The sequence below is a fragment of the Buteo buteo genome, chromosome Z (assembly GCF_964188355.1).
Source record: "Buteo buteo chromosome Z, bButBut1.hap1.1, whole genome shotgun sequence".
In the NCBI taxonomy this organism is placed as follows: Eukaryota; Metazoa; Chordata; class Aves; order Accipitriformes; family Accipitridae; genus Buteo; species Buteo buteo.
In genome coordinates, this window is record NC_134204.1 from 84,831,832 (window position 1) to 84,858,071 (window position 26,240).

The following is a 26,240-nucleotide window of genomic DNA, read 5'->3' on the forward strand; positions in this document are numbered from 1 at the left end:
AAACTGGAAGCAATATAATGGGTGTATAATGTTTATGTATGCATAAGAACATTTCTTTGTATGTATTCAGCATGTAGCTGAAAACCCAAACTTTGAAATTATGTGATAAATTACAAGTGTAAATAGTTAAAATTGAAGTAAAAATCCTGTTCTGTAACGTGATACTTAGGTGGGTCTGAACTGAACAGGGTATGCTATAGCAAATGCAAAAAGTGAACAGGTCTCAGTGTCCTAGGAATAGAAAATAACTTATTCTTCTGGGACTATTAAGCTCACTGCCTCTGTACCGTCCCCACAAGAATTTCAGCTAGAGAAAGAGCTAGCTTATCTTTGTGAAATCCTGACCCTTCTGAAGTTTAATGGCAGGGTTTTTTTTTATTTTATTTTACTTTGTCAGTGACGCTAGGGTCAGTAACAGGTTAGCACATTATGGCTGGTGGGGTAGAATCTGAAACAAACCTTTCTGGAAACACATAAATGCATTTGGAACTGTAGTGCTGGCCTGTGCAGCAGATCTGTGGGAAGTCAAAGACTTCTTTAAACAGTCTCTAAATATGGTTTGTTGCAGAAGTAAATAGGGTTCTAAAAGGTCCTAAGCTTCAGTTTAGTTCCAGATCAATCATTACTAACTTTTTTTTTCTGTAGCAAAGCTATGCATACCTCTGTAACTTTTGTTTGGGTAGTGGGAAGGATGACAATGAGCACCAAATGATAGTGAAAACACCTACCTATTTCTAGATAATTCTCTGCTAATTTGAGACCACCTTGAGAGGATGCTATTCTCATCCGCAGTGGTGCAGTAGAGGGAAAGAAACACCAAGAAGAGAGAAAGCGCATTTCAAACATCCCTCTATTCTTGCCTTTTTTCCTTTTTTCTTCCCAGCACCACTAGTGGAATTACCCTGTTGCCCTGGAGCTAGTTTAGTTGCCAACTAAAGTAAATTAAAACCAGCTTGACTGAGCTGCGTTAGGGGATCAGGTTGCTGTACAGGGACTATGAATTACCAAAGAATGTGTGGAATAAGTAGAGAACTGAAGTATGAAAAAAAGGATCAAAACCTATTACATTTCAGAGGGTCTTAGGATGAGAGGAGAAAAAAGGAGAAGGAAAAAAAAAATTTGGATATGCTCGTTTTAGTGTTGCACCAATGGAGGTCACCAGAGGGATGACTTTAGAACCTCAGCCTGAACCATCCTTGCCTCACTTCTGCCCTCTCCAGTTTCAAGAGCTGCTATTCTCCTGCTGTGCTATCCAAAGGCGTACAGTAAAAGAGTAGCATGGTCTGATAGGGTAGTGTCATCATTAGCTGTCAAGTCTCAACAATTTCTATGCTTGTTTTCTTGTCAGACGCTGCATATTTCTGCAATACTGGATGAAGAACCAGAAATGGATGAACACTTTATTGTCACCCTGTTCAATCCAACTGGAGGAGCCAGACTAGGCACAAGAGTACAAACTATGATTACAGTATTACAGAACCAGGCTCCACTAGGGCTTTTCAGCATCTATCCAGTTACAAATAGGTACTAAACACTGATTCAGTTAAAGGGAGGTTTTTCATGTTCAATAGAGATGGTATTTCTTCACAATTTTTTTTTTTTATAAATCCCTTTAAAGAAATTCAGCAATCCAATTGTAAAACATCTGTAATTTTAAAAAGTACACTATCTGTCAAATACTATTACTGCCATACAAAGGAACAGAAAAACACTTAAGATGGACTATTCATCATTAAAAATTTCAATTTCTCTCTGGATTTTTTCATAAAACAGTACTTCATTAGTCCCTAAACACTCCACTAAAAGTAATCCATGTTAAGAGCTCCAAACCTCAGATCAGTGCCCAGGGAGTCATACATTTTTTAATTTATTTTTGTTTTTAAGCTTGTGTAAAATACACTTTCACTCCAGGCTGTTTTTCAGAAGCAAATGAACCATATGGAATGACATTTTCAAAAATCATTCAGCTTAAAGCTTACAGCTGGTGTGTTAAATTTCAGTCTGGTTTAAGATTTTGTTGAATTTCCTATGATTTTCCCAAGGTGTTGTCGTAAGAAATATTGGACGACCTACATTAATGTAGTTATGAGTCCATCAGATAGCAAACCCAGTTATTAATATTTTCTTTTTATTTCTTTTGTATATTCTGCACTGGAATTGTACTGTAAGGATCTTATTCGCATACAATAAAAATAATACATTTTTCTTTATTTTCACAATTCTCACATTCAGGACAAATTTCCTCATAATTGAAGAAGCCAATACTACAGTTTATTTGAAAGTTTCAAGGACTAACGGTCTCAACGTGTCTGTGAGTGTTGAGTGGGAGACATTGTCGGATACTGCATTTGGCATAAGTACGTTCACTTTATCAAGAGTGTCCACGGCTTTTGTCAGAGTGGAGGTAGCAAGAGACTAGCCAAACATATAGGAGATGTAACTTTGAAATGTAAATTCACATATTCAGACTTGATGACGTTAATTAATATTTTTCTGAGCATGTCAAAATTCATTAGATAAAAGAGCTTAGCTGCTTAAGAGTCACCTTGTCATCAGCTACTTCTGCCAGGGTTTCAATAATCTGTATTGCTCTCCTTGCTGCTTATATGAACGTTGTTGTCACTAGACTTTTGTTTAGTAAAATCTGTTCTTTACTACTAGTAACTTTGGATTTTTCTAACATGGTATAAGAGACACACGTTATATAAACCTGACATAGCCTTAGCCTGAAAAAATGCCACCACACATTTTGTATCATATCTCCCAGTGTGCCTACTGAGATGCATTTGTGGGAGTCTCAGGATGAACACTTGAATTTCATGAACACTTTAATCTGGTCCAAGTCAGCACTGCCATTGAAAGAAGCCATCCTTCCATCTCTGCCCACTTGTTCCCATTTCCATGCTAAGCATTTTTTGTTCTGGTACTGATACATGAATAGCTGCTTACTAATCCAGACTGAAACTAAGGCGGCAAAACATGAAATATCTGATTTTGAACATGGATGAATACCCTCTCTGGCTCAACAGCTGGTCTAACCTATGTGTGGGATTGGGAATTTAGCTCTTGGAGTTTAGTTCTGACAATGCAGTGCTTTTTCCTGTAAGCCAATCAAACAGTTTAGGCAGTTTAAGAATCTTAGTGCCATGACTGCTTGTTGTGACAGGGGAGAGAAGAAGGACAAACACATACATTTTGTAGTTTCTTTGTCACTTTTTTCACTACTTGCTATCTAGCTAATTTTCTCACTAGCTAAATTCCAAACTGAATTGTTCTGAATCAGACTCAAATTGCCTATGCATCTTCCATATGCAATTGTAATATATGAAGAATACATTTATTGCTTAACTCTCATTACATCTTCAGTACTGTAACATTTCTGTGCATTTACACTTATACGAACTATTTAGAGACAACTTCAGCATTTCTGATACTAGATCTGGTTTTGGCAAGTAAATCATGAAAATTATTTCAATGCCATGAAAATGGCATTGAAAAAGACCTCAAGAATAAATAGTATTTTCTTTTATTATATTGCAGGAGGTAGTATCAGTGTCCTGTCTGTCTTGCAAAGTTTTGTGGAAGAGTCAGTGTCTAGCTGGTGTTTCTTTACATCAGGAGAAATCCTGTATGGTATTCTGTTGCGTATGCCTCCAGCTACGTTTTCTACTGTCTACCAATGGAAGGGAGTTTTTGTTCCTGTCGAGGTAAATATTTGCTTGCAAACAACAAGCATGCTACTTAATAAAGAATTTAAGTCTCAATTTTATTTTTTATTCCTCCCTCAGAATTTCAGTATGTGGAATCCTAAGAGCTGTGTGCCTTTCCAAATCCGTGCCTCTCCCTACCTTGTGATTACTCATGGGGGAGCCAGGCAGGGAGCTTCCAACAACAGTGTCTATGCATTCATGCCTGGACACAGGCTGTTGAAGGTAAATCTGTTTTACTTACAAAATCATAAAATAATGCGGTTGGAAAGGACCTCGGGAGGCCCTCTAGTCCAGCCATGTTTTAGAAAAAAGCACTCTGTGCTCAGCTAGTTTGGGGCCCTAACACTCTGCATGACTTCAGTGATTTAAGTATTTACAGCTGTTTGTCTACTGTGTTTTTATACTTATATTTTGCGGGGTGGGGGAAATAACCTAGGAAGCAAGGAAAGAGATTGTGGAGCACTCAAGTCATAAAACATTCTCTGAAAAATGTGTGCTAAGTTATATTAATTTTGTAAATTAACCCCACATATGTAGACATATTTTGAAAATTGTAGAATTACATATATGTAATTTTATATATTTTATATATAGTTTTATATGTACTTTTGCAAATTTTAAAAGTATGTGTATATATGGATAAACTTGTCACTTGAAGTGACTTCCAAACACCATTTTTGTCATATTTCCCTCACAGATACAGACACTTTCTATTCTGGATACCAGACATGTGAAACATTTTGCTGTGGATGAAGAAGACTATTTGATTTTTGTGAGTCACACAACCAGTTCCAGTTCTATTCAGGTTAGAATACACTTGTCTTTCCTGGCTTTGATGTGGGTAGGGTAGTTGGTTAGTTTTGAGTTTGAAATATGAAGGATAAAAAAACTGTAAGTATATTTTTCTGAAAAATTACTTACATTTCTATTACAGATTTATAAGACTTAAAATTCTAGGCTTGTTTAAATGTAGCAATACTCTCTACTTTAACATATAATTTACATTTGATCTGATTTTATTGCTAGTGTTATTTCTTTTTTGAAATCTAGCATGTTAAACACCTATGAGAACAGTAACAGCTTCTGACCATAAACCTATTAATCTGAAGAACAGGCACAGCTGCTTGCAGCAAGATAGTTACTTACCAGTGTGCTTCTGCCTTAATGTAGGGTCCACCTTAGAAATCAGGAATTCAGTTCACTATATTCCCAGGTTTTCATCATGACACTTAATTTGTCTTCTCTTGGTGCTAATTACAAATTTATAATGAAAAAAGTATTTTATATTTCTACAGGTTTTCCAGTGGAATAAAGATATATTTGTGCTGCATCATCAACTTCCACTTTACAGAGCTCTGAACATAGCCTTGTTTCCTAGAGGAGGCATTATGTACCTATTAGTTTCTTTATCAAATACCAGCCAGAACATGCTCTTGTACCAGTGGTTGAATAATGAGTTTAGGAATCTTCATCAATTACCAGCAAAAGAAATAAAACATATGGAGGCCTGGATTTCTGGATCTGATATCTATTTAATTATTGCAAAAGGTATTTAGCAGAAGCTGAACACTGAGTTTGCTAAGTATATGCTGGCTTGTTTGGTAGCAAAGGCATTTGGGGTGAAGGAGTTTAGATGGGTATTAAAGTATTACTAGGGAGTGACAATTCACTGATAAGCATTTTATCAAAGAAATCTCTGCTTTGTCCCTCAGAAAATTAAAGCATTGTGTTTGTTCTCAAATACTTATGAAACTAATGAAATATTTTCCCAAGAACAATAGGAAATAACAACTATTCATCTAGCTGCTGATTGCACCCTTTCTAAGCTTTTCTGAGCTTTGTGATATGCAAAGATCATTGGTCAGCAAAACACATGTGGTTTTTATTACAAGTATGACATTTTAGGCATTGTTTTATGACTGCATCCCTATGCCTATTGAAAAGTTTTTGTTGAAGTCGATAGGTTTCTTTGCAATTGGCTATTGTCTACTGGGAATCTTAGTGTCCTTATATGTGAATGTGTGTAGAAAAGCCCTTAAATGATGTCAGTGGATGAATCATCCTGTGGAGATCAGCCATACTATGGAGTTATAGAATAATAGAATCATTTAGGTTGGAAAAGACCATTAAGATCATTAAGTCCAACTGTCAACCGTGCCCACTAAACCATGTTCTGAAGTGCCTTGTCTACGCGCTTTTTTAATACCTCCAGGGATGGTGACTGCACACTTCCCTGGGCAGCCTGTTCCAATACCTGACAACCCTTTCAGTAAAGAAATTTTTCCTAATATCCAATCTAAACCTCCCCTGGAAAAACTTGAGGCCATTTCCTCTCATCCTATCACCAGCTATCTGATAGAAAAGACCAGCACCCACCTAGTAAAACACCAAGTAAAAAGGAAAATGTGATAATTATTCTCATTTAGTAATTAAAGCTGCCAAACTCTGCCTTTTGAATGGCCACCAGTGTGCGATTTAGCTAACAGGCAGCAAAATAATGCAAGTTTTGTCATTTTGCTCCTTTGCAGAATCTGGAAATTCTTCTGAAATTTTCATCTGGGAGACAGGGCAGTCTACCTTTAGACACTTTCAATCCCTTCCAGTCTGCTCTGTAAGAAACATCCATGTTTTTGTGCCTCCTTCAGGTTTAGGTAAGACTTAAATGAAAATATTTGTTCAAATCCTAATTTATAATGCTGGAATTGCAGAAATATGTGTGCTTATTTTTTCGTATTATTTATCAGACTTTAAAAGTTACTATAATCGTTGTACTACCAATGGCATTTCTGGCATTACAAGGAGAACTTTTAAATATATCGCTGAATATTTCTTTTTTCTCCTCCTTGCTCAATGTAGTTCACATCCTTCTATCTGGTAAGGACACAACAACACTGTATTCTTGGAACTCAGAAGGGAACCAGTTCTCTGTAATGCTGGAGGGCCCATATGCGGATCATATCACTTCAGCTACTGCAAGGTCTCTGAATTCCAGCAAGAGCTTGATTGCTCTGTCCGTAGAGTCCAACTCCCACATTTATGAGCTGACCACTATCTCCAACCAGTCAGATTTTATACCTAGGTAGGTTTTTTTGTTTTATATAACTTTCTCCTAGCTCTTGCATTTCTTTTTCTGTGATACTGTTTTTGTTACAGTAGAGAGCGTTCTATACTTCTGTGTGTGGTGTGCTTATTAACACCAAAGAGAATTTTTCACAGGTAGATTTAAGATAACCTGAAGTCAAAGAGCCTCACAAATGGCTTTAAAACATGGCAAGAAAGGACTTGCGGTTATGACTTGATTTTTTTAAAGCTTTTGTTTAGGATAAATTAAATTACTTTCATAATAAATTTCAGTTACTCTATGATCTATTGTAATTAAAAAAAAAAAACAAAACCAACAGAAAACCCACAACCTTTAAACCTTAATTACTTCCTCAGTAATATAAACAATAATTTCACTTCCAAAAATGCTCGTTAAATTTACAGCAGTGCTTTCAAAGTTCATTAATCAGCTATACTCAGTTTATAATTATTTGATGTGTGTGTTTTTATGCTAGTTCAGGTGAATTGATATTTGAGCCTGGGGACATGGAAGCTGTGATAGCAGTCAATGTCCTGGATGACATCATCCCAGAGGAGGAAGAATGCTTCAAAGTGTGGTTGAAAAACCCTAAGGGAGGTGCAGAGATTGGTGTTCATGGTTTTGTTAACATAATTATTCCTTCCAATGACAATGCCTACGGAGTCATTGCATTTGCTCAGGTAAAACTTCTAAGGTAAATCATTAAAATATGTATATATAATTTCTGAATAATGGAACAAAAATGTACAAAAACTGTAGACTCGAGCATGTGACAGGAGAGTTAGAAGCTTTTTAACATCCATTCAGCATTGCTGTGTGATTACATAGAACAAAAAGTGGTAGAAAATCAGTTCCACAGTCTGTCCCTTTTGTGAGATGTTTATAATCCCCTTACATTTAGATTAACACATTAGTTTACCAGCTTGGTTTTGCAACATCCTAAAAATTCAGTTTTCAGATGGCATATATGATATCACCATAGAGTTGTTACTGGTTGGTTAATCAAGGGAATTAAGTAAACAAGTCTGAAGATCCTTTTCCCCTGAAAAAGATACTATTTGGGTTACATCACAAGATGAACCAGTCTGCCAGAACAGAATAATTTCTTTGGAAAAGATGTCAGACTGAAGGTATTATTTGGAGTGGTTAATTCTTAAATCATCAAACACTGTAGAAGGTATCTAGACAGCTATATAGTAAATGCATACTAAAGATATAAAACACAGAAGAGTCATTAGTAGATGAAACATTGCATCTGGACTTGTGTGAGGAGGGTGAATAACAGTGAAGTAACAGCAGCAAAACTATGTCTCTCTTGAAGGTCCACTTGTTTTGTTATCTGCTTCACACAATTTGGACATACAATAATGTACTAAAAAAAAATAACAAAAAACATTGGGTTTTTTGACTTAGGATAAAGAGGCCTGACATTTTAAATTCTTACATCCATGAAATCTGGAGTATTGAGTACCTCTGAAAATTAGGACATATAAATTTATTCAATGAACATGTATTTAGCTACTTAATAGTAGATTAACTTATTGATGCCCAATGTCACTGTCCCCCATTGAATACCCAGATCCCTAAAGAAACTTTTCTTTATAAGAAAATAATATTATGGTTCTGGTACTTTATATTTTCCAGAGTTCTTTATTTAAGCAAGTTGAAGAAATCGAACAGGACAGCTTAATCACCTTGAATATTGAACGTTTAATAGGAACATATGGACGAGTTACAGTAGAGTGGATTGCTAATGGGAGCATAAGTGATGTATTTCCAGCTTCAGGAATGGTATGTAATCACATCAGTGATATTAGAGAAGCACTGACTGTTCTGTTTCAGACAATAGGTGCAGATGTACTGAGGGAGAAGGATAGTGCATGTTAGATTGCCCGACTCTTCTGTTAATTCCTGCTTCCTGGTCCTTTCCTCTGATTCTGGCAGTTTGCACATCTGGCTGGCACATAACACCGCAGCATCACTCTTGCTCTTCTAGAACCAGATAGTGCAATGCTGTCCAGGCACTAGAAATGTGTATCTGTAGTATCCTGTTCCCATCTTCCTTTCTTCCTGCTGCAAGATCCAGCTACTGTGTCAAATCATTTGCATAGGTGGGAATCTGGGAGTGTTTGCTCTTCGTCCTGACCTTGCCAATACAAGTGAGAACTTCAGTGGCCCAGGACAATATGACGAATCCCAATTTTCTCAGTTTCTGAGACTGTTTAGGTTTCCAGCCGTGTTAAAACCCAGTGTTTCCTGCTAGCCAAAGCTCTTGGTATGCCTTAGGACCGACAGATGCCTGGTTCTTTAAGTCAAGGGCCTCCACCTCGTGGCCGTCTGTAGAAGACACAATGGGCTTTGAGGCTGTAGAGCTGTAGCACAAGCCACAGCTGAGGGAAGGAACGGCCAAAAGACTGTAGAAATAAACTTTACACCTGGCAATAATGGGTCTGAGGTAAGAGAGGCAAATCAACAGAAGGGAAATCAAGGATGCCTAAACAGTCATACTGAAATTATTAAGGTACTCCTTGAGCATTCCAGATGTATGCTACATGATTTCCCTGCACACGTTTGCAGGTAGGAAGAGACAGAAAGATAAAGTAAAGGTATAATAGTTTGCTGGAAATTTCTGTTTTTCCTTCAGCGTAGGTGTAGCCTAAGTCTTTATAGACGCATCTTCCTTGTTGAGAGAGACCTAATCAAGTGCCTGGCCCTTTGAATTTAAAAATGGCCCTTTGAATTTAAAAATAAGAAGAATATAGATACACAAAGCATTTCTCAATTATTTTATCTGGGAAAAAAAAATTAACAAAACCGTTGACTGGACATTTCTTCAATTGGCAGTGATTTTAATAAATATTATATGTTCATCATTCTTTTGACATATTTATATGTGGTGGGTTGACCTTGGCTGCCAACCCCCCCCAAGTTGCTCTCTTACTCCCCCTCCTCAGCAAGACAGGGAAGAAAATAAGGTGGAAAATCATGAGATAAAGGCAGTTTAATAAGAAAAGCAAAAGCCGTGCATGGAAGCAAAGCAAAAAGTGGAATTTATTCAGTACTTCCCATCAGGAGACAGATGTCCAGCCTCTTCCTGGGAAGCAGATCCTCATTACATGTAGCAGTTGCTTTGGAAGACAGATGTCATAACCACAAATAGTCACTTCTCTGTGTGTTCTCTCTACCTCCTTACCCTCAGCTTTTATTGCTGAGCGTGATAGATACTATGTGGTATGGAATATCCCTTTGGTGAGTTTGGGTTAGCTATCCTGGCTGTGTCCCCATCTAATCCCTTGCCCAATCTCAACCTACGACACTGTGAGTGCACTGCTCAGCAGTAGCCAAAATGTTGCTGCGTTATCAATGCCATTTCAGCCACAAATCCAAACACAGTGCTATATGGGCTGCTGTGGGGAAAGTTAACTCCAGCCCAGCCAGACCCAGTACGTTGCTGAAGAAAGGATGCTGAGCTGTCAGCAGTTTACTGATTCTGCTTCTTTTTAATCTTTGAGAGGGTCTTAAGTGTGTTATGCAAGAAACCTCAGTGAAGACAGGTAATTTTGAATAATTTGAAAGGTATATAACAAAGGACAGTAAGTTGACATGAGTCAGCTATGTGTGCATACTGGTCTGAGGCAGAGCATTGCCAGCAGGTTGAAGGAGGTGATCCCTCCCCTGTACTCAGCACTGGTGAGACACATCTGGAGAGCTGGGTCTAGTTCTGTGCTCCCCAGTACAAGAGACATGGGCATACTGGAGTGAGTCCAGCAAAGGGCCATGAACATGATGAAGGGATTGGAGCATCTGACATAGGAAGGAGGCTCAGGGATGATCTTACAACTGTGCATAAATATGTGGGGTCAAGAGTAAAAGAAGACGGAGGCAGATCCTTCTTGGCCGTGTCCTGTGCCAGCAATGGACACAATACAGGAAATTACACTTATAAATGAGTAAAAAAACTTTACTGTAAGGGTGGTGAAACACTGAATCAGGTTACCCAGAGAGATTGTGAAGTCTCTGTCCTTGGAGATATTCAAAACCTGGCTGGACATGGCCCTGAGCAGCCTGCTGTAGTTGAATCTGTTCTTAGCAGGGACAGTTGGACTAGGTGATCTCCAGAGGTCCCTTACAACCTCAACCATTGTGTGATTCTGTGATAATGAAGATGTATGATCACTTTGAAACAACTGAGCTGTTTTGCCTGAAGTTGGAGTGTAGTTGTCATAAAGAGGTCTCAGGTTGAATGCCTGTTTATAAAGCAGCTATAGGTAGCTTGATTATACCAAACTAATTTGCACAGAATCATAGACTCATTTTCAATTGTGAATTTGGTCTCTCTGGTTATTATGCTTCTGATTGAGAATTATTTCTTGGTTTGTGGCCTGTGTTTCAAATTATTTTACCACATTGCATTTTTCTCAAAGCATTTCTTTATGCCACCTGTCTCTCTGGGTCTCATATTTTTTTCTGTACACTTCTTTTATATATATACGCAGCCTGAGGAACAAACAGGAGCAACTGGAGGTCCATGCCCAGTCAGAAAGTTATGATACCGTAGGAATAACTGAAACATAGTGGGACAACTCATATGACGAGAGAATTGTGGTGGATGGCTATAGGCTGTTTCCTAAAGGCAGGCAGGGAAGAAGAGGAGGAGCAGGAGTCATGCTTTATGTTAAGAAGAACCTAGAAAGTATAGAAATTGACTATAGTAATAGTGGAAGCTCTATCGAACGCCTCTGGGTCAAGATCAGAGGAGTTGTCTCCAAGGGGGATCTAACAGTAGGCATTTGCTACTGACATTCAAACCAAGAAAATAAGGCCAATGAAGCAATATTTGAGTCACTTGAGCAAGCTTCAGGTCAACAGAACCTGGTTCTTATGGGTGACTTCAACCACCCAGACATTTGTTGGAAGGACAATACAGCAGCTCATATGTCATCCATCAAGTTACTGGAATGTGTAGAGGACTGCTTCCTCATACAAATGTTAGATGTGCCAACCAGGAATGAGGCACTGCTGGACTTGCTACTCACAAACCAAGAAACCCTGCTTTGTAATATATATCTTGGTTAGTGATAGCCTTGACTGCAGTGATCACGATATTGTGGAGTTTGGGGTCCTGCTGCACAAGCTGAAGGTTAGTACTAAGACAAAGGTTTCAGATTTTAGAAGAGCAAACTTAGCTTGGTCAGAGCTCAGTTGGGAGGGATTCCATGGGAAGCTTCCATGGACAATAAAGGAGCTAGTGAGTGCTGGGAGTTTTTCAAGAATGCTCGACTGGAAGCAGAAAAACAGTTCATCCCCTTTAAAGGTAAGGGAAGTAGGTGGAGCAAAGGACCCCCTTGGCTTAACTGTGAGCTTCTGAGTCTGCTGAAAACCAAAAGAGAAGTGACCCAGAGATGGAAAAGCAGACAAATACCCAGTGAGAACAAGGACATTGCCAGGGTGTGCAGAGATGTAGTTAGAAAAGCAGAAGCTCAGCTCAAATCGAAATTGGCCAGAGATGTCAAAAACCACAAGAAAGGATTCTTCAGGTATGTAAACAACAAGCAGAAACAGAAGGAAAATATTAGGCTGCTGTTAAACAGGAGAGGTGAATTAGTCACCAACAACACTGAAAAGGCAGAGGTTCTCAACACTTCCTTCACCTCTGTCTTTAACAGCACTGTTGGGCCCCAGGCCTTGGGAACAAAAATCCAGGTTTATGCAAATACAGACACAGTGTTGGTGAAGGAAGAGGTGGTATGTGAACTACTACAGGAGCTTGACACTTACAAATCGAGGGGCCTTGACATTATCCACCCGAGGGTGCTGAGAGAGCTGGCTGGCATCATTGCGAGGCTGCTCTCCATAATCTTTGAGAAGTTGTGGAGGTTGGGGAATGTCCCAGAAGACTGGAAGGCTAATGTCACCCCTACCTACAAGAAGGGCTTAAAGGAGGATCCAGGAGGCTATAGGCCCATCAGTCTTGCTTCAGTCCCTGCAAAAGTTATGGAATGGATCTTTCTGGGGGATATCACAAATGAAAAGAAGCACATGATTAGGAAAAGCCAGCACAGATTCACCAATGGCAAATTGTGCTTGACAAATCTGATCGCCTTCTATGACAAAGTAACCTGCTCAGTTGATGTGGGGCAAGCGGTGGACATTGTCTAGTGGGATTTCTCCAAGGCTTTCAGTACAGTTTCACACAGCCTCCTCCTGCAGGAACTGATGTGTTATGGTCTAGAAAAGTGGTCTATGTGGTGGGTGGGGAACTGGCTGACAGCCCGCACCCAAAGGGTGGTGGTAAGTAGTTCCTTTTCAAAATCATCCCCCCAGGGATCAATATTGGACCCAATGCTCTTTAGTGCCTTCATAAGTGGTCTGAGTGATGGGATCAAGTGTAGCCTGATGAAGTTTGCTGATGATACCAAACTGAGTGGGACAGTGGACACTTTGGAAGGGAGAGCCACCCTGCAGGATAGGCTGGAAGAGTGGGCTAACAAGAATCTTAGGAAGTTCAACAAGGACAAGTGTAAGGTCTTGCACTTGGAAAAACATAATGCAGGAGTGCAGCACTGGCTGGGATCTACCTGGCTGGGGAGCAGGTCTGTGGAAAGGCACCTGGGGGTCCTGGTGGACAACAAGCTCAGTATGAGTGAACAGTGTGCTGCTGTGGCACAGCAAGCCAACAGGATGCTGGGTTGCATCAACAAGGACATCACCAGCAGAGAGAAAGAAGTCATTATCCCCCTCTACTCAGCGCTTGTCAGGCCACACCTGCAATACTGTGTTCATTTTGGTCCCTGCTATGCAAAAAGGTTTTGGACAGGCTGGACAGGGTCCAGAGAAGGGCCACAAAGATGAGCAAAGGACTGGGAAGCCTGCCGTATGAGGAAAGGCTGAGAGAACTGGGTTTGTTCAGCCTTGAGAAAAGAAGGCTTAGGGAAGACCTTATTGTCATGTTCCAATATTTAAAGGGTGGCTACAAAGAAGATGGATTTTTACAAGGAGTCACATGGAAAAGACAAGGGTCATAGGTACAAGTTACTCCTGGGGACATTCTGATTGTACACAAAAGGAAAATTTTTCACAATGAGAACAATCAGCCATTGGAGTAATCTCCCCAGGGAAGTGGTGGATTCCCCAACATCAGAGACTTTTAAGAGTCAGCTGGACAGGGTGCTGGGCCATCTTGTCTAGACCCTGCTTTTGCCAAGAAAGGTTGGACCAGATGATCCTTGAGGTCCCTTCCAACCTGGTATTCTATGACTCTATGGTTCTATGATTCTGTGATATGTACATGTGTATGAATATGTGTGTATATATGTGTGTGTATATATCTTTTTTTTAATTGATAGAGTTTTACAGAATAAAACAGTTGGTATAACAGCATTGAGAAGAAATTTGACTTTTTTTTCCCTCCCTCTAAAACTTTAGATTACGTTTTCAGAAGGACAGGCCCTGTCCACAATCACCCTGACAATTCTTGCAGACAGTGTTGCAGAGCTTTCAGAGACCGTGGAAATCATGCTTACCCATGTTACCACTGTGGGTGTTGAGGATACCACAAAAGGAGCCATCATCGATGCCAAAAGAGCAAGAGCTGTACTCACCATTTTACCCAGTGACTCTCCACATGGTGTGATAGGCTGGCATATGGAGTCTCTCTTTGTTAAAGTCACAGAGCCAGAAGGTAAGTCTGTTTCTTGATTCTTAGGGAAAAAAGAAATGTTTTTTCAAAATCACCGTTGTTGGAGCTGTAACATTGGTGGGTTTTATATATATATATATATATATATATATATTTCATATATATTATCTCTCTCAGCATTTTTCTATTAAAAAATCATAGCAGAAATATCCTTCACAATATGTAATTATGCTATTTCATACATACATTTTATGCTGTATTTCACATTGCATATATCAACATTATCCAGTCATTTTTGTTTAGGGGGTAAACTATTAAAATCTTGGCATCTTGTGTTGCAAATCACCAAAATGTAAAATACTTCTGTTGAGATAAAAAGCCCAACTTGCCCATTTAATGGGATTAATATATTGTCTAAAATAACTTAAATAGAAAGACTTTCCTCAGGAATTGGGTCAAAAAGTAAAGCTTTTTGTTCAGTGGGATAGGGGAAGGAAGGAAGCAGAGCAAGAGTGAATTCAATTTCAAGGAAACTGAATTGGGGTTTTTCTGCTTGCCAGCTGTGTGTTTGATTGGTTTTCCTTCCAGGCACCAATTGAAATTGTAAAGGATCTGCCAGGCAGTTGGCCAGAGGCGGGCTGCCACAGTGCTCAGGCTCCTGAGCTAGGCAGCTGATTGCTCTGGCATCCTCTACAGCCTGGTGGTTTTCCAGCAGCTGCCTGATGGGCTATTCATACTTCAAAAGCCCAATTGAGATTTCCTGGCAAGTTAACATTCCATCCGTATTAACAAATAAAATTTATGAAAAATACATTTTCCATCAGAATATTATTGCAGATAAAACCTCCTCACCCATTCTATTTTAAAGTGAATTAGTGTTGCCCCCTTTTTAGCACCTGAAGGTACTGTGAAGGGATTCTGTTGGTTACTTACATACACACACATGCATTATAAATGTTTATGCTTTGAAGTTAGGATTCAAGGCATGTTCTTAGGTTTCATTTCTTGCACAGTTTGTATTCCAATCTTTAAATGTTGTATTTTTCATAAATTATATACAGGTGCTAACTGTGAAGTAGTATCTAGTTAATACAAGTAACAGAAACTGGTCTGAAGTACAAAGCCTGTTGCATTTTATCTGTTTCTATTTTCCAGTCATAATTCCAGCACATTTAGCCAAATGCTGTGTTTGGTGGTTTATTGGACAAAATTGCAAATCTGCTTTCCCAAAAGGGATCTGAGCCTGACAGATAGAAGTGTATCTCATTTTCTTCAACATTTAAGTTAAGGAAATGTAAAATTTACAGCCAGAGTGACTGCCTCCAATGCTGCTTTCTGTATTGGAATCAGTAGTGATCTCCTGGGCATGTAAAGGCCAGGCAAAATGGTGAGATGGGAGTTTTGAAGGAAAACTGATTAAAAATGTCAATGTTGATGTAACAGTTTATGTAGTAAACATTGAAAACTGTAAATATTCCATACTTTATTCATCCTCTAGATCCAGTTTTAAAATGATTTCCAGATGTACACACTTTGTGTTGTGTGTGTTTATACCACTTTTATGTGCTTATTTGCCTGAGTCATTGAATTATCCAAGTATTGTGTGGCTAAGCAGAATTGTAGCGGGCTCTAGCAAGCAGCTCCAGTACAATTAGGTGCGCTGAAAGTCAAGCAGGGCAAGGGTTAAAACGATCATGTCTTGATTTTTTTTCCCCTCCTTGCTATAGGGCAAGTGAATTCAACTACTCTTATTTTACAAATTGTTCGAGAACAAGGGTTTGTTGGAGAGATTGCGATTCAGCTGAGTCCCGCGCCTAACTTTGAACTCCCCCTCTCCAAACAAGCAACAGAGAATGAGGATTATATTCTGGAAAAGAGGACAATCATTATGGCAGAGAATGCAACAATAACTTCTGTCGTAGTCACAATTTTGCCTGTGAGTAGTCTAACAACAACTTTAGCTAATAATGTCTTTTAAGGAAAGGGAAAATGGTACTGTTTCTATACCAGAAATCCGATTTAGCATTCTAGAAATGGCTAAGGTGGGATTCTTGCTTCGTCAGTTGGTTTTATATCAGTAGGAATTGCAGCCAACTCTTTCAAAAAAATTTGAGTATTCATGACTGGGAATGAACCAAATTATTTGTTTTGTTGTAGTCCCCAAATTAACGTATAATAATGACAAATGAAAAAATTGTAAATGTCTTAGGTGCTTGCTGGCTTTTCAACTTGTTGCAGGTTTTTACAGAGGATTTATTTTACTTCACATGCCTCTTAAGAGATTTGTTCTGTAGTTCATGAAATGTTAATTTTTCACCAAAAAATGTATATTATTTAAATATATTCAGAATGGAGGTATTGCTTTTCAAGTTCTGGCTTAGTTTCTGAAATCTAGCCACCCTTCTTATAGATTGGAGAAACAAGTGACAGCCAGTAATATTTTCCACCATTCTTACAGATCTGGAATCTGACTGCCAACTTCAGTTTCTAAAGCTCAGCAAAGGTAGTCTTTTTCACCTTTCATATGGTGTGAAGCAAGGGATTAGTTATATGGTCCCAAGTGCTGAGAATTTTTGAACAGTAAGCAACCTACAAGTAGTCAGCTTCCTGCATGTATTATAAGTTAGAGTGTTTTATTGAAAAAGTGACATTTAAAAATATTTTTTGCAGGACAATGTTCCAGAGTTACAGGAAGGATTTATAATCAATATTACTGATGTGCAACTGGTCGATTCTCCTACTGGAGGTCAGCCAAGTGTGAAGAGGCTTGGGTTAGAAATAGCTGAAATAACAATTGAAGAAAATGATGATGCCAGAGGAGTATTTAGTTTCAACGTTACAAAGGTAAGTATATCTGAATGAAAAATATTTAAAGCAGCATTCCAGCCAGAGAGTCTGTGTTTCCAGACCAGTTTATGTAGTGTTCTAATAGGGTTTATGACACTAAATTGTTCTGGATAAAAAGGTCAGATACCAGACAAACAATTCCTTCTTAAAAGGTTCTTCACAATTAATATATGAAATTTATCAGGGAGCTGGCAGTGCTAAAACTGGTGTCATAGAATATTCTGAAAGGGACCTCAGAAGGTCACCTAATCCAGACTTCTGTTCAGAGCAAGATCAATGCTAAATTCAGACCACTTTACAAGTGCTTATGTATTTCTTTATTTATCATTTATTTTTACCTGCAAGTCAATATGCAAGGCAGGGGGCGGGGGGAGGAAGGTTGTTGTGACACTCGCCAGTTTCTGGTTGAATTTACAGGATATAACTGGAGCTGTTGCTGGTTATGAGGTACCACCACCACAGAATATACTGAAACTTCCAGTTGTTCGCCAGGCTGGGAGGTTTGGATCAGCAACTCTGTATTGGGAAGCCATTCATTCAACTGCTAGCTTTGAAGACTTCACACCATCATTTGGAAACCTTACATTTGCCGATGGGCAGGTATGCGCTTGCTGAAAGTTTAGCTGTCTCTGGGTCACCAGCTTAAGAGTTTCTCATGTTTTCTTCCAGCAGAATTTGCATCTTTTTACTGAAAACATTTTATTTATAGCCTTATGTATGTGAATGATGCTCCCAATTTCAGTTCTTTAACATGGAAAAGCAGAATGTTCATAAGTATTGACCAAATAGTGATGTATGCCTTTGGTACCTCCACAAGTGAAGACATAATTTCTAGTAATGAAGCCTGTTACACTGAAAATTTGTAACATAAACTCTTTTCTCTATAAATTCTCAGAATAAGCCTGTGTGTTTTCTTAGCTGTGTTCTACTTGTAGTTTTAAATTTCATGCTGCCCCTGACAATACTTAGTGTACAGAAAGGGTTTTGATTTCAAGTGAACAGAACTGGTCTTTGGCAAATAGAAGGATATACTTTACGAGCAGAATTCTGGGTCAAGTATGGTATTGTCTACCTGCACTTTCTACTGACTACCAAAGCAGAACAGTCTGCTGTTTTTAACATACAAGATTTACCATGATGGATTTAAAAACCATTCTTGAAATTTTGTTATTTCGTTATAAATATACACGTATGATAAGAAATAAGCACAACTGAACAATATGTGTTTATCTATTATTAGATAAAATGTACCTATTTTAAATTTCAGTTATTTTCAATCAATTCACAAAATATAATAAATGAAACTTTGTTGCTCTTTTTTTTAACAATTTCTGCAGGCTACAGGAGAAATAGAAATTACAATCATAGATGACAGTGAAGTTGAATTCCTTGAGATATTCAAGATTGCCCTAGTGAGGGTAACAGGTGGTGCAAGACTTGGGGATGACACCCTGGTAACTGTTGCTATTCCACCAAATGATTCCCCTGTTGGAGTATTTGGGTTTGAAGAAAAGAATGTGAGTTTGATTTGGATTGCACTCTTTTCTATTAAAGCTGGATAGTGGGTTTGTGTCACTAACACATAGCCGATTTTGGTAAGCCTTCATTGCAGTGGAAGACATGACTCCATTGAAAGGCATATTAGTGCTTGTCTTCATCTAGCTGTGTAGGATGGTAACAACAATGAAAGTGCTGCTGCATAGATGTAGATTTCTGCATGACTGAATCAATTTAATTCAATATACTAACAATTCAGGATGTCTCAGGTAGGATTTTTGGTATCTGTTAAATATTAAAATGGTTTTGTAATACTCTGTGTTACTGAAAGTAAATTTTGGAAAGAAATTATGAAACATATCTCATCTTAGTCCTTGCCAGTGAATGATTCTTCTGCTCTCCATTTTACTGGTGCTGTGCCTGCTTGTGACTCATTGTCTGTAATTGTTTTGAATCATAGGGCATACAAAAATAACAGGAGAGAATAATCTTTGCTAGAAGAATTCAACACATTTCTTACATCTATTATCTTCCTGTTGATGTTCACTCTTGTCTTTATTTACGTTGTCATTGATAATGTTTTTTGTTGTTTATCTCAAGTCAGAATCAATGCCTTTTGCTACAGCCTTTCCTACTTCCTCCTTCTCTTCTTCATCAGGTAACAGTGAAAGAACCTCAGACACCTGATGACTCTGCTGCAGTTGTATTGCTCACTGTAAGTCGAAGTGAAGGAGGACGAGGAGCCGTTAAAGTGCTATGGATTCTTGAGGAAGCAGCCACATATGATCTGACCCCTCTGAATGGTACCCTTCACTTTAATGAGGTATTTCTGATACTGAACTAAATTATTTACTGTTGGATTTATAAATACTTTCTTCTTCTTATATGTGTTTGCATGGTTGTTGTTATGTGTTTATAAAAGTAGGGGGTTACCAAGTATTATAACACTAGAAAAAGGCCAGTTTGAACTGGTGGGGTTAACAGTATGCAGTGTTTTTTCAAACAGAAAAGGAGAGCTGACATGCTCCTTTTAAGGCAGCATAATGTAATCATCAGGAAGATAGACTCTTCACATCTGAATTGTTTTTACAATTAACAAAGAGGAACAAAAATGTACTGAATATGAAGAATGATTACAGAAACAGTTATTCCATTGCAGTATCAGACGACTGAAAAGGAAAATTGATATTGAAAGGGTGAGAAGGTTAAATGAATGCTCAAAATTTGCAGGTTTTAAACAATAATTAATAAAACACCCTGGTGACTTTCAAACTGGACAGTGTTATTTGATTTCTCTTTCATAGCAAGTTAAAACTCTGAAGTAGGAGCTGCAATATTGGATATTGTCAAGCTGTTTTTATCTTAATATTGTTCTTTTACAGTCTACTCAAAATATTTAATGAAGAAAAGTGTTTTAACATAAAGTATAATCTATCCTGTCTGTACAAGGCTATTTTGCATTAAATAAATAGGCATACAGTTTGGTTTTTTTTTACTTTTAATCAGCTGGAAAATAGCTTTTTTGGTAAGACCACCAGTATTTGGCAAAGTTTTGCTATCTTTTTGCTATCCTTTGTCTACTGATAGGCCTGAACATTGTTTTTTATTCCTGAAATTCTTCTGTATGCATACGTGTAAGAATACAAGTATGTATGCATGGTGTACTAAAGTTATACGATATGTACATACTTTTTTTCCTATATTCTTATTTTAAGCATTTGCTACTGCCCACTGACAAAAATGTGGATTGGACAGGAATTTGCTATGACCTAATATAGCTAATCTTAATAATGTTAATCCTTAGAATGTATGTATTCTATTGAATATACACTTTATGATGGAAAAGATTTTGTATAGAAAGTTTCCTCTAAGTTGAAAACTTCTATGTGAATACAACTTCAAAATTATTTCAATCATTCAGTTGAAAATAGCCAGGGTATTTTTGGGGTGGCACACAATGTTTGAGAGATGATTTTTCCTATTTATTAATCTGTAAGAAAACATGTCAGATCAGAAGTGTCATATTTAAAAAATATTACAGAATATATCAAGCATATGCATGGTTAACACTTGATTTGTTAAAGAAAAAAACTTTTTTATAATACCATATTTTGTTTAGTTTCACTTAATGTGTGTATATCTATCTATCTATCTATCTGTCTTCTGATCTTTACATGATGCAGACTGAATCCCAGAAGTTGATTGTTTTACATGCGGTACAAGATGGTCTACTGGAAGGGAATGAAACCTTTACCATTCAGCTAGTCTCTACTGGTGATGCAGAGATATCCCCTCTAAATGGTAAAGAATTAATTCATTACAGTCTATTTTGAGACATTTCATATAAGAATTCTAGTAAGTCTGTTCATATTGTTTTAGTCTGCAGTGCTTATATATTTTGTGTGCAGCTAGTTGGTAGCTTTTTTAACTGTCAGTCTTTTCCCCTAAGTTGTTTCCTTGTCTGAAGAAATCAAGGAGAATTTTAGATCATAATTTTTCATTCTAAATTAATTATTAGTGTAGACTTTTGTGTTCAGATAGTTAACATTGTCCATAGAGAATTCTTTAACAAAAAGAAAAAAACAACAACAAAAAAAACCAAAAAACAAAACCAGGTTCAGACCTGTAAGAAACATAAAATAATTTCATTTGTAAGGGACCATCCAGGGGGGACATCTAGTTGAAAACCTTGCTCAAGGAACAGGAGATTTCACAATTAAATCAGGTTGCTGAGTTCCTTGTCCACTTAAATACTGAATATCTCCAAGGATGGGAATTCCATGGGCTCTCTGGGAAGGCAGTGCTTAACCACTCATGTCACAAAATTTACAGAAGTTACCTCATTAGTTACGTCTTCATTTACCATGAGAAGCTTTGTTCTGTTCACAGGTGTGGCAACCATCATTATTGTGGGTGATGAAGGAGCTTCTGGGGTAGTTGGGATAGCCCATTCATCCAAGCATGTTCTGATTGGAGAACCTTCAGGAAATTATAATGGAACTGCTCTAATTAGGTGGGTACATCACTCATTTTCCAAAGGAAGGGCAACAACTCAGTTTCAAAAGCTGTGAGACTCCACATTTGGCAAGAATTTCTTGAATGCTGCATTTCATTATCAGTTCTAAAATCAGAACTATTTTTAAAATTAGATGCTTGTTTTTAAAGAAGGGCAGAAGATACTATGTATGTGTCTTTTCAGTATTACTGGGGAGCTCTAAATATTCCTCTCAGTCCTCCAGTTTTTTACACTGTTGATGCATTAAAGGGAGGAGGATTGTAATCAAGGGAAAGGGGGAAGGGAATCAATGACATTTGAAGATGCTTTTTGCTTTTCAGGATTCGGTTCAGGATTGGTGCCTGAACTGTATTTCAGTATATTGCTGTGATGGCTAGCAGAACCAAAGGGTTTTTAGTTGAAACAAGATGAAATTATTTCACTGCATTCAGTCAACTGAAAACAAGATGAAGAAATGGAGGTTACCATACCTTCTAAGGGTATTGTAAAAAACAATGATAACACTTTCCCTTGGTGAACCAGCAAATATAAGCAACAGAACAGCTTCTCATGCTGCCCTGAGAAGCCCAAAAGACAAAGTGACGCTTCATGCAGCAGTAGTTGATCATGTAGTAGATCATGTTAGGTATAGACAAATTTTTGCCATGATTTAGTTCACCAAGGTTGATGTCATGAGTAGGATTAGGCTCTAGGTTTTTAGACAAGCAGCAGACAGAACATTTCTCAAGCAACCTTATGGTAGTATTCTAGTGTTCTTCTGCCTTAAAAACCAAATTGCCTCTGGGCATTATCCTTAAGTCCCATTTCCCTTCTGCTTTTCATGTCTATCTCCTGAAAAGCAAAATGGAACCAAGAGTGCCTAGTTTTCAGCCCCCACCTTTGGGCTATTTGTGCAAAAAAACTTTAAAGCTTGCTCTGTAAAAATACAGATCAAGATGCCTCCCAACACAGGGAAATTAAACAGAACTCCAGAAATGTTATTGCCCTGAAGAGGAAATTGTAAAGATCTTAATAGTGACTTAATACATTAAAACTCAAGCTTCACAGTGCTGATAACATCTTTCATGCACAACAATATGGTATACTGTCTGTCTCTGGATTGGATATCAAATATTAAAGGTAGAAAATGAAATCTGTGTTTATGTTCTTACCTGCAGCTTGATACGTGGCCCAGGGATTTTTGGTGAGATCACAATATATTGGAATATAACACCTCCTCATCATACAGAATTTATTGAGACATCGGGGACCTTGACAATGCGAGATAGGCAGTCTGCAGCAGTTGTTCTAATACAGGTATATGAGAGATTTAACACCAGTAGCTATTACAAGTACTTCCTTTTACTTAGCTGGTGTCTTGGTTAGAAACTAGTTATACCTCTCTCCCTGGAAATAGTTTAGCTCCTTTTAGCTTTCATTGATTCTCCTCTGTAGGCTGTAGATGACAACCGACCTGAGGAGAAGCATTACTACCAGTTTCAACTGACTGGAGTCAGTGATGGAGGACTCATAAATGAATCTAGCAGCACAGCAAATATTACCATGGCTGCCAGTGATTTTCCATATGGAGAATTTACATTTTCACGTGAACTATTGCAAACAACAGAAGAAGAAAAATGGGTATTAGATTAAAATTCCTTCTTATGTAAAATATTGATAGATACCAATATTGTTGCTATATTTATGCTTAACTTTAGGGAAAAAAAAAATCAAAGATTTATTCTGCATTTATTGTAGCACAGTCTCCAGAATGGCTGTATGAGGCTTTTGGAGTTTTTTAATGCTCTGAGAAAGAAGGCTATCTGCTAAGTTACATGTACTCTGTACTTATTAAAGAAAATTGTTGTTACCTGGCAAACCATTGAAAAGAAGCCTTTAGAACAGTCTCCTAAAGGCAATTATAACAGAAAAACAAAGCCATTTTTAAAAGAAAATGTCCTCTTTCCCTCAGGTTAACATCACTGTTGTGCGTTCCAGGGGATCTTATGGCAAAGTGCGTCTTTGCTTTCAGATAATAAATGGAACGGCAGAGGAGGGAACTGATTTCACTCCCACAGTAAGGGAATTGTTGTTTGAACCACATGAGAAGAGTAAAATGATTTTGATTGAAATTCATGATGATGACTTTCCTGAAGGTCCTGAAGACTTTTCAGTGATGATTACTGAAGTGGAACTCCAAGGAAGGTAAAGATAAAATTCCCAGTTGATTGATTACAAGCAGAAGAACAAACTACAAACAGAAGAACAAACTATATTTGGAATGTGATCTACCTGCATAAAGTTACCACTGGATTTCAGCTGTTTTACTATAAAATTTCATAAGACAGCTATAATAGTAATCATAATAGAAATTGGATTTATGGGGAACCCAATTATTTTAACATTAGTATAAAGATTTTGCTGATTAAGATTTATTAAAGCTAAAAGCCCATACGTTACATACAAATTGTCAAGTTGCATGAAATTCAAATAAGAAAATAAAATGAGAAAGAAAAAATAAAAAACCATATTTCTGTGAATAAACTACTATTTTTGCATATATAATAGTTTGAAAAAGTGTGACCAAAAAGTCTTCAGTGATAAGTGTCAAAAGATAAAAGTATTTGTGGTAATTGACAAATTGTCATACCTGAATTTTAATACTTGCATGAGAATTTTTTGCGTAATTTTCTTTTTTATGTTCTTGCAAGTGGATTTGATTTTACCATAAAAGAAAATGGTCTACAGATAGATCAACCTCCAATAATAGGAAATATCTCCACTGTGCGAGTCACTATAGCAAAAAGTGATAATGCAGAAGGCATCATAGAATTTGATCCACGGTATATCCTTCTACAGGGTAAGTTTACCTTAAGTTTTTGCTGTGATTTAGAAGATAAGTCTGTGGCTATAGCATAAATTTTGAAATAAAATAATTTTTTCTTGATTATTCTTGCAGTGGAAGAGGATGCTGGATTAATCATGATTCCTGTTGTGAGAAAGCATGGAACTTATGGCTATGTAACAGCTGATTTTCTTTCCCGAAGTATTTCTGCACTTCCCAATGGTGTTGACTATGTCATCCATAATAATTCTGTCATTTTTTATCATGGCCAGAATGAGACTTTTGTTTATATCTCTATTATAGATGATGAAGAAAGGTAATGAATTTTTCAGATATTTATTCACTAATTTACTTCTGAGAAACCCTTTTTTAGCATGTACAGTATGCCTGTGTGTAGAATTGGAATTGAAAATCAAATTTCTGCAGTGCTGAAAAATCATCTAAATTTAAAGGCAGAAAAAAGAAGCTATTGTGAGAGTTTCATAGTTCCTGTTAAATTTTATGCAAACAAATACTCTTTTAAAATTAGATTATCAGAAATTTTGGGTGTTTATAGTACCGCCGTGAATAATAAAATATATTGCCTTTTTAAAAAATTTAACACCAGTAGAAGATAGAACGTTATTTTTATTTCAGATATCACCATTCTATGCAAATGGGAGGAATCTTGTCCTGTGTGCTTACAGAGATGATTTCTGTATACCTTTAAACAGATCCAGTTGGATGCATGATTGAATTGCTAGTATAGTTTTAATTATTTTTTCTCTCAGATATCACAGAACCTCTTTTTCTTTTTCCATGCAGTGAATTTGCAGAGCAATTTGAAATCCAGCTGACAGGAGCCACTGGCGGAGCAGTCCTTGGGCTCCACCTAGTGAGCCAGGTCACTATTGCTAAAAGTGACTCCCCCCAGGGCATCGTCCGATTTCTCAACCAAAGTCGAATTATTCTTCCCAATCCTGATAGACCCACGGCAGTGTCCCTGGTGCTGGAAAGGACTGGAAGATTGTTAGGGGAGACACAGGTGGGCCCTGGCTGTCAAAGACTGAATGCTTTCCAGTGACTAGGTCAAAAAGCTCCTGCATTTTCCTTCAAGATCTTCTTTGTGATTGATTTATAATAGGATAATTGCAGCTTTTCATTAAGCATGAATTGCATATACTTGCAGTATAACAGAAAATATTGCTACCCTTTTAATTCTCTCTTTCTCCTCCTGCTTTCTTTCTTTTATTATCATCTGATGTAATTTGTTTCGAACTAGCTCCTAATCCCATTGAAAATATGGTTAATTTCATGCACCACCATTAATTTAATTTAATTCAGTGGAATTACTTCCTAAAGCTGGTCAAAATTTTTGCAGTAAATACTGAGAGTTTCCTAGATTTTTTTCTTTACTCTCTACAAAAAAGTGACAAAGTGAAGGTATAAATATGAACTAAGGCAGGCCTTTCACAGTCCTGGCAAATGACTGGAAGATTGGAAGTAAAGGCCATCATCTTCTCCTCCCCCCATATAAAAAAATGCCTTGGTGTTCTTTGACTTTTTCTAGAAGTCATCTGAGAAAAGCGGAGAACAATTAAAATGGCCAAAATAATGATTTTAAAGTGGTGACTATGACCTCCTCA

At 37.6% G+C, this 26,240-nt stretch overlaps 1 protein-coding gene across 1 annotated transcript in view; it reads left to right on the forward strand.

Annotated features, from left to right (window-relative positions):
- Window positions 1-26,240, forward strand: part of ADGRV1 (adhesion G protein-coupled receptor V1) — a 284,803-nt gene that overhangs the window by 71,209 nt on the left and 187,354 nt on the right. Inside the window, exons 43-66 of the mRNA XM_075019382.1 lie at window positions 1,349-1,524; window positions 2,233-2,357; window positions 3,541-3,707; window positions 3,789-3,932; window positions 4,408-4,515; window positions 5,006-5,258; window positions 6,215-6,361; window positions 6,567-6,789; window positions 7,268-7,472; window positions 8,437-8,583; window positions 14,218-14,473; window positions 16,165-16,367; window positions 17,102-17,275; window positions 17,696-17,878; window positions 18,616-18,795; window positions 19,434-19,598; window positions 20,959-21,076; window positions 21,665-21,788; window positions 22,949-23,087; window positions 23,226-23,411; window positions 23,743-23,975; window positions 24,482-24,630; window positions 24,730-24,931; window positions 25,420-25,639. Coding sequence (XP_074875483.1) covers window positions 1,349-1,524; window positions 2,233-2,357; window positions 3,541-3,707; window positions 3,789-3,932; window positions 4,408-4,515; window positions 5,006-5,258; window positions 6,215-6,361; window positions 6,567-6,789; window positions 7,268-7,472; window positions 8,437-8,583; window positions 14,218-14,473; window positions 16,165-16,367; window positions 17,102-17,275; window positions 17,696-17,878; window positions 18,616-18,795; window positions 19,434-19,598; window positions 20,959-21,076; window positions 21,665-21,788; window positions 22,949-23,087; window positions 23,226-23,411; window positions 23,743-23,975; window positions 24,482-24,630; window positions 24,730-24,931; window positions 25,420-25,639 — 4,227 coding nt within the window. The remainder of the gene's footprint in view (window positions 1-1,348; window positions 1,525-2,232; window positions 2,358-3,540; window positions 3,708-3,788; window positions 3,933-4,407; window positions 4,516-5,005; window positions 5,259-6,214; window positions 6,362-6,566; window positions 6,790-7,267; window positions 7,473-8,436; window positions 8,584-14,217; window positions 14,474-16,164; window positions 16,368-17,101; window positions 17,276-17,695; window positions 17,879-18,615; window positions 18,796-19,433; window positions 19,599-20,958; window positions 21,077-21,664; window positions 21,789-22,948; window positions 23,088-23,225; window positions 23,412-23,742; window positions 23,976-24,481; window positions 24,631-24,729; window positions 24,932-25,419; window positions 25,640-26,240) is intronic.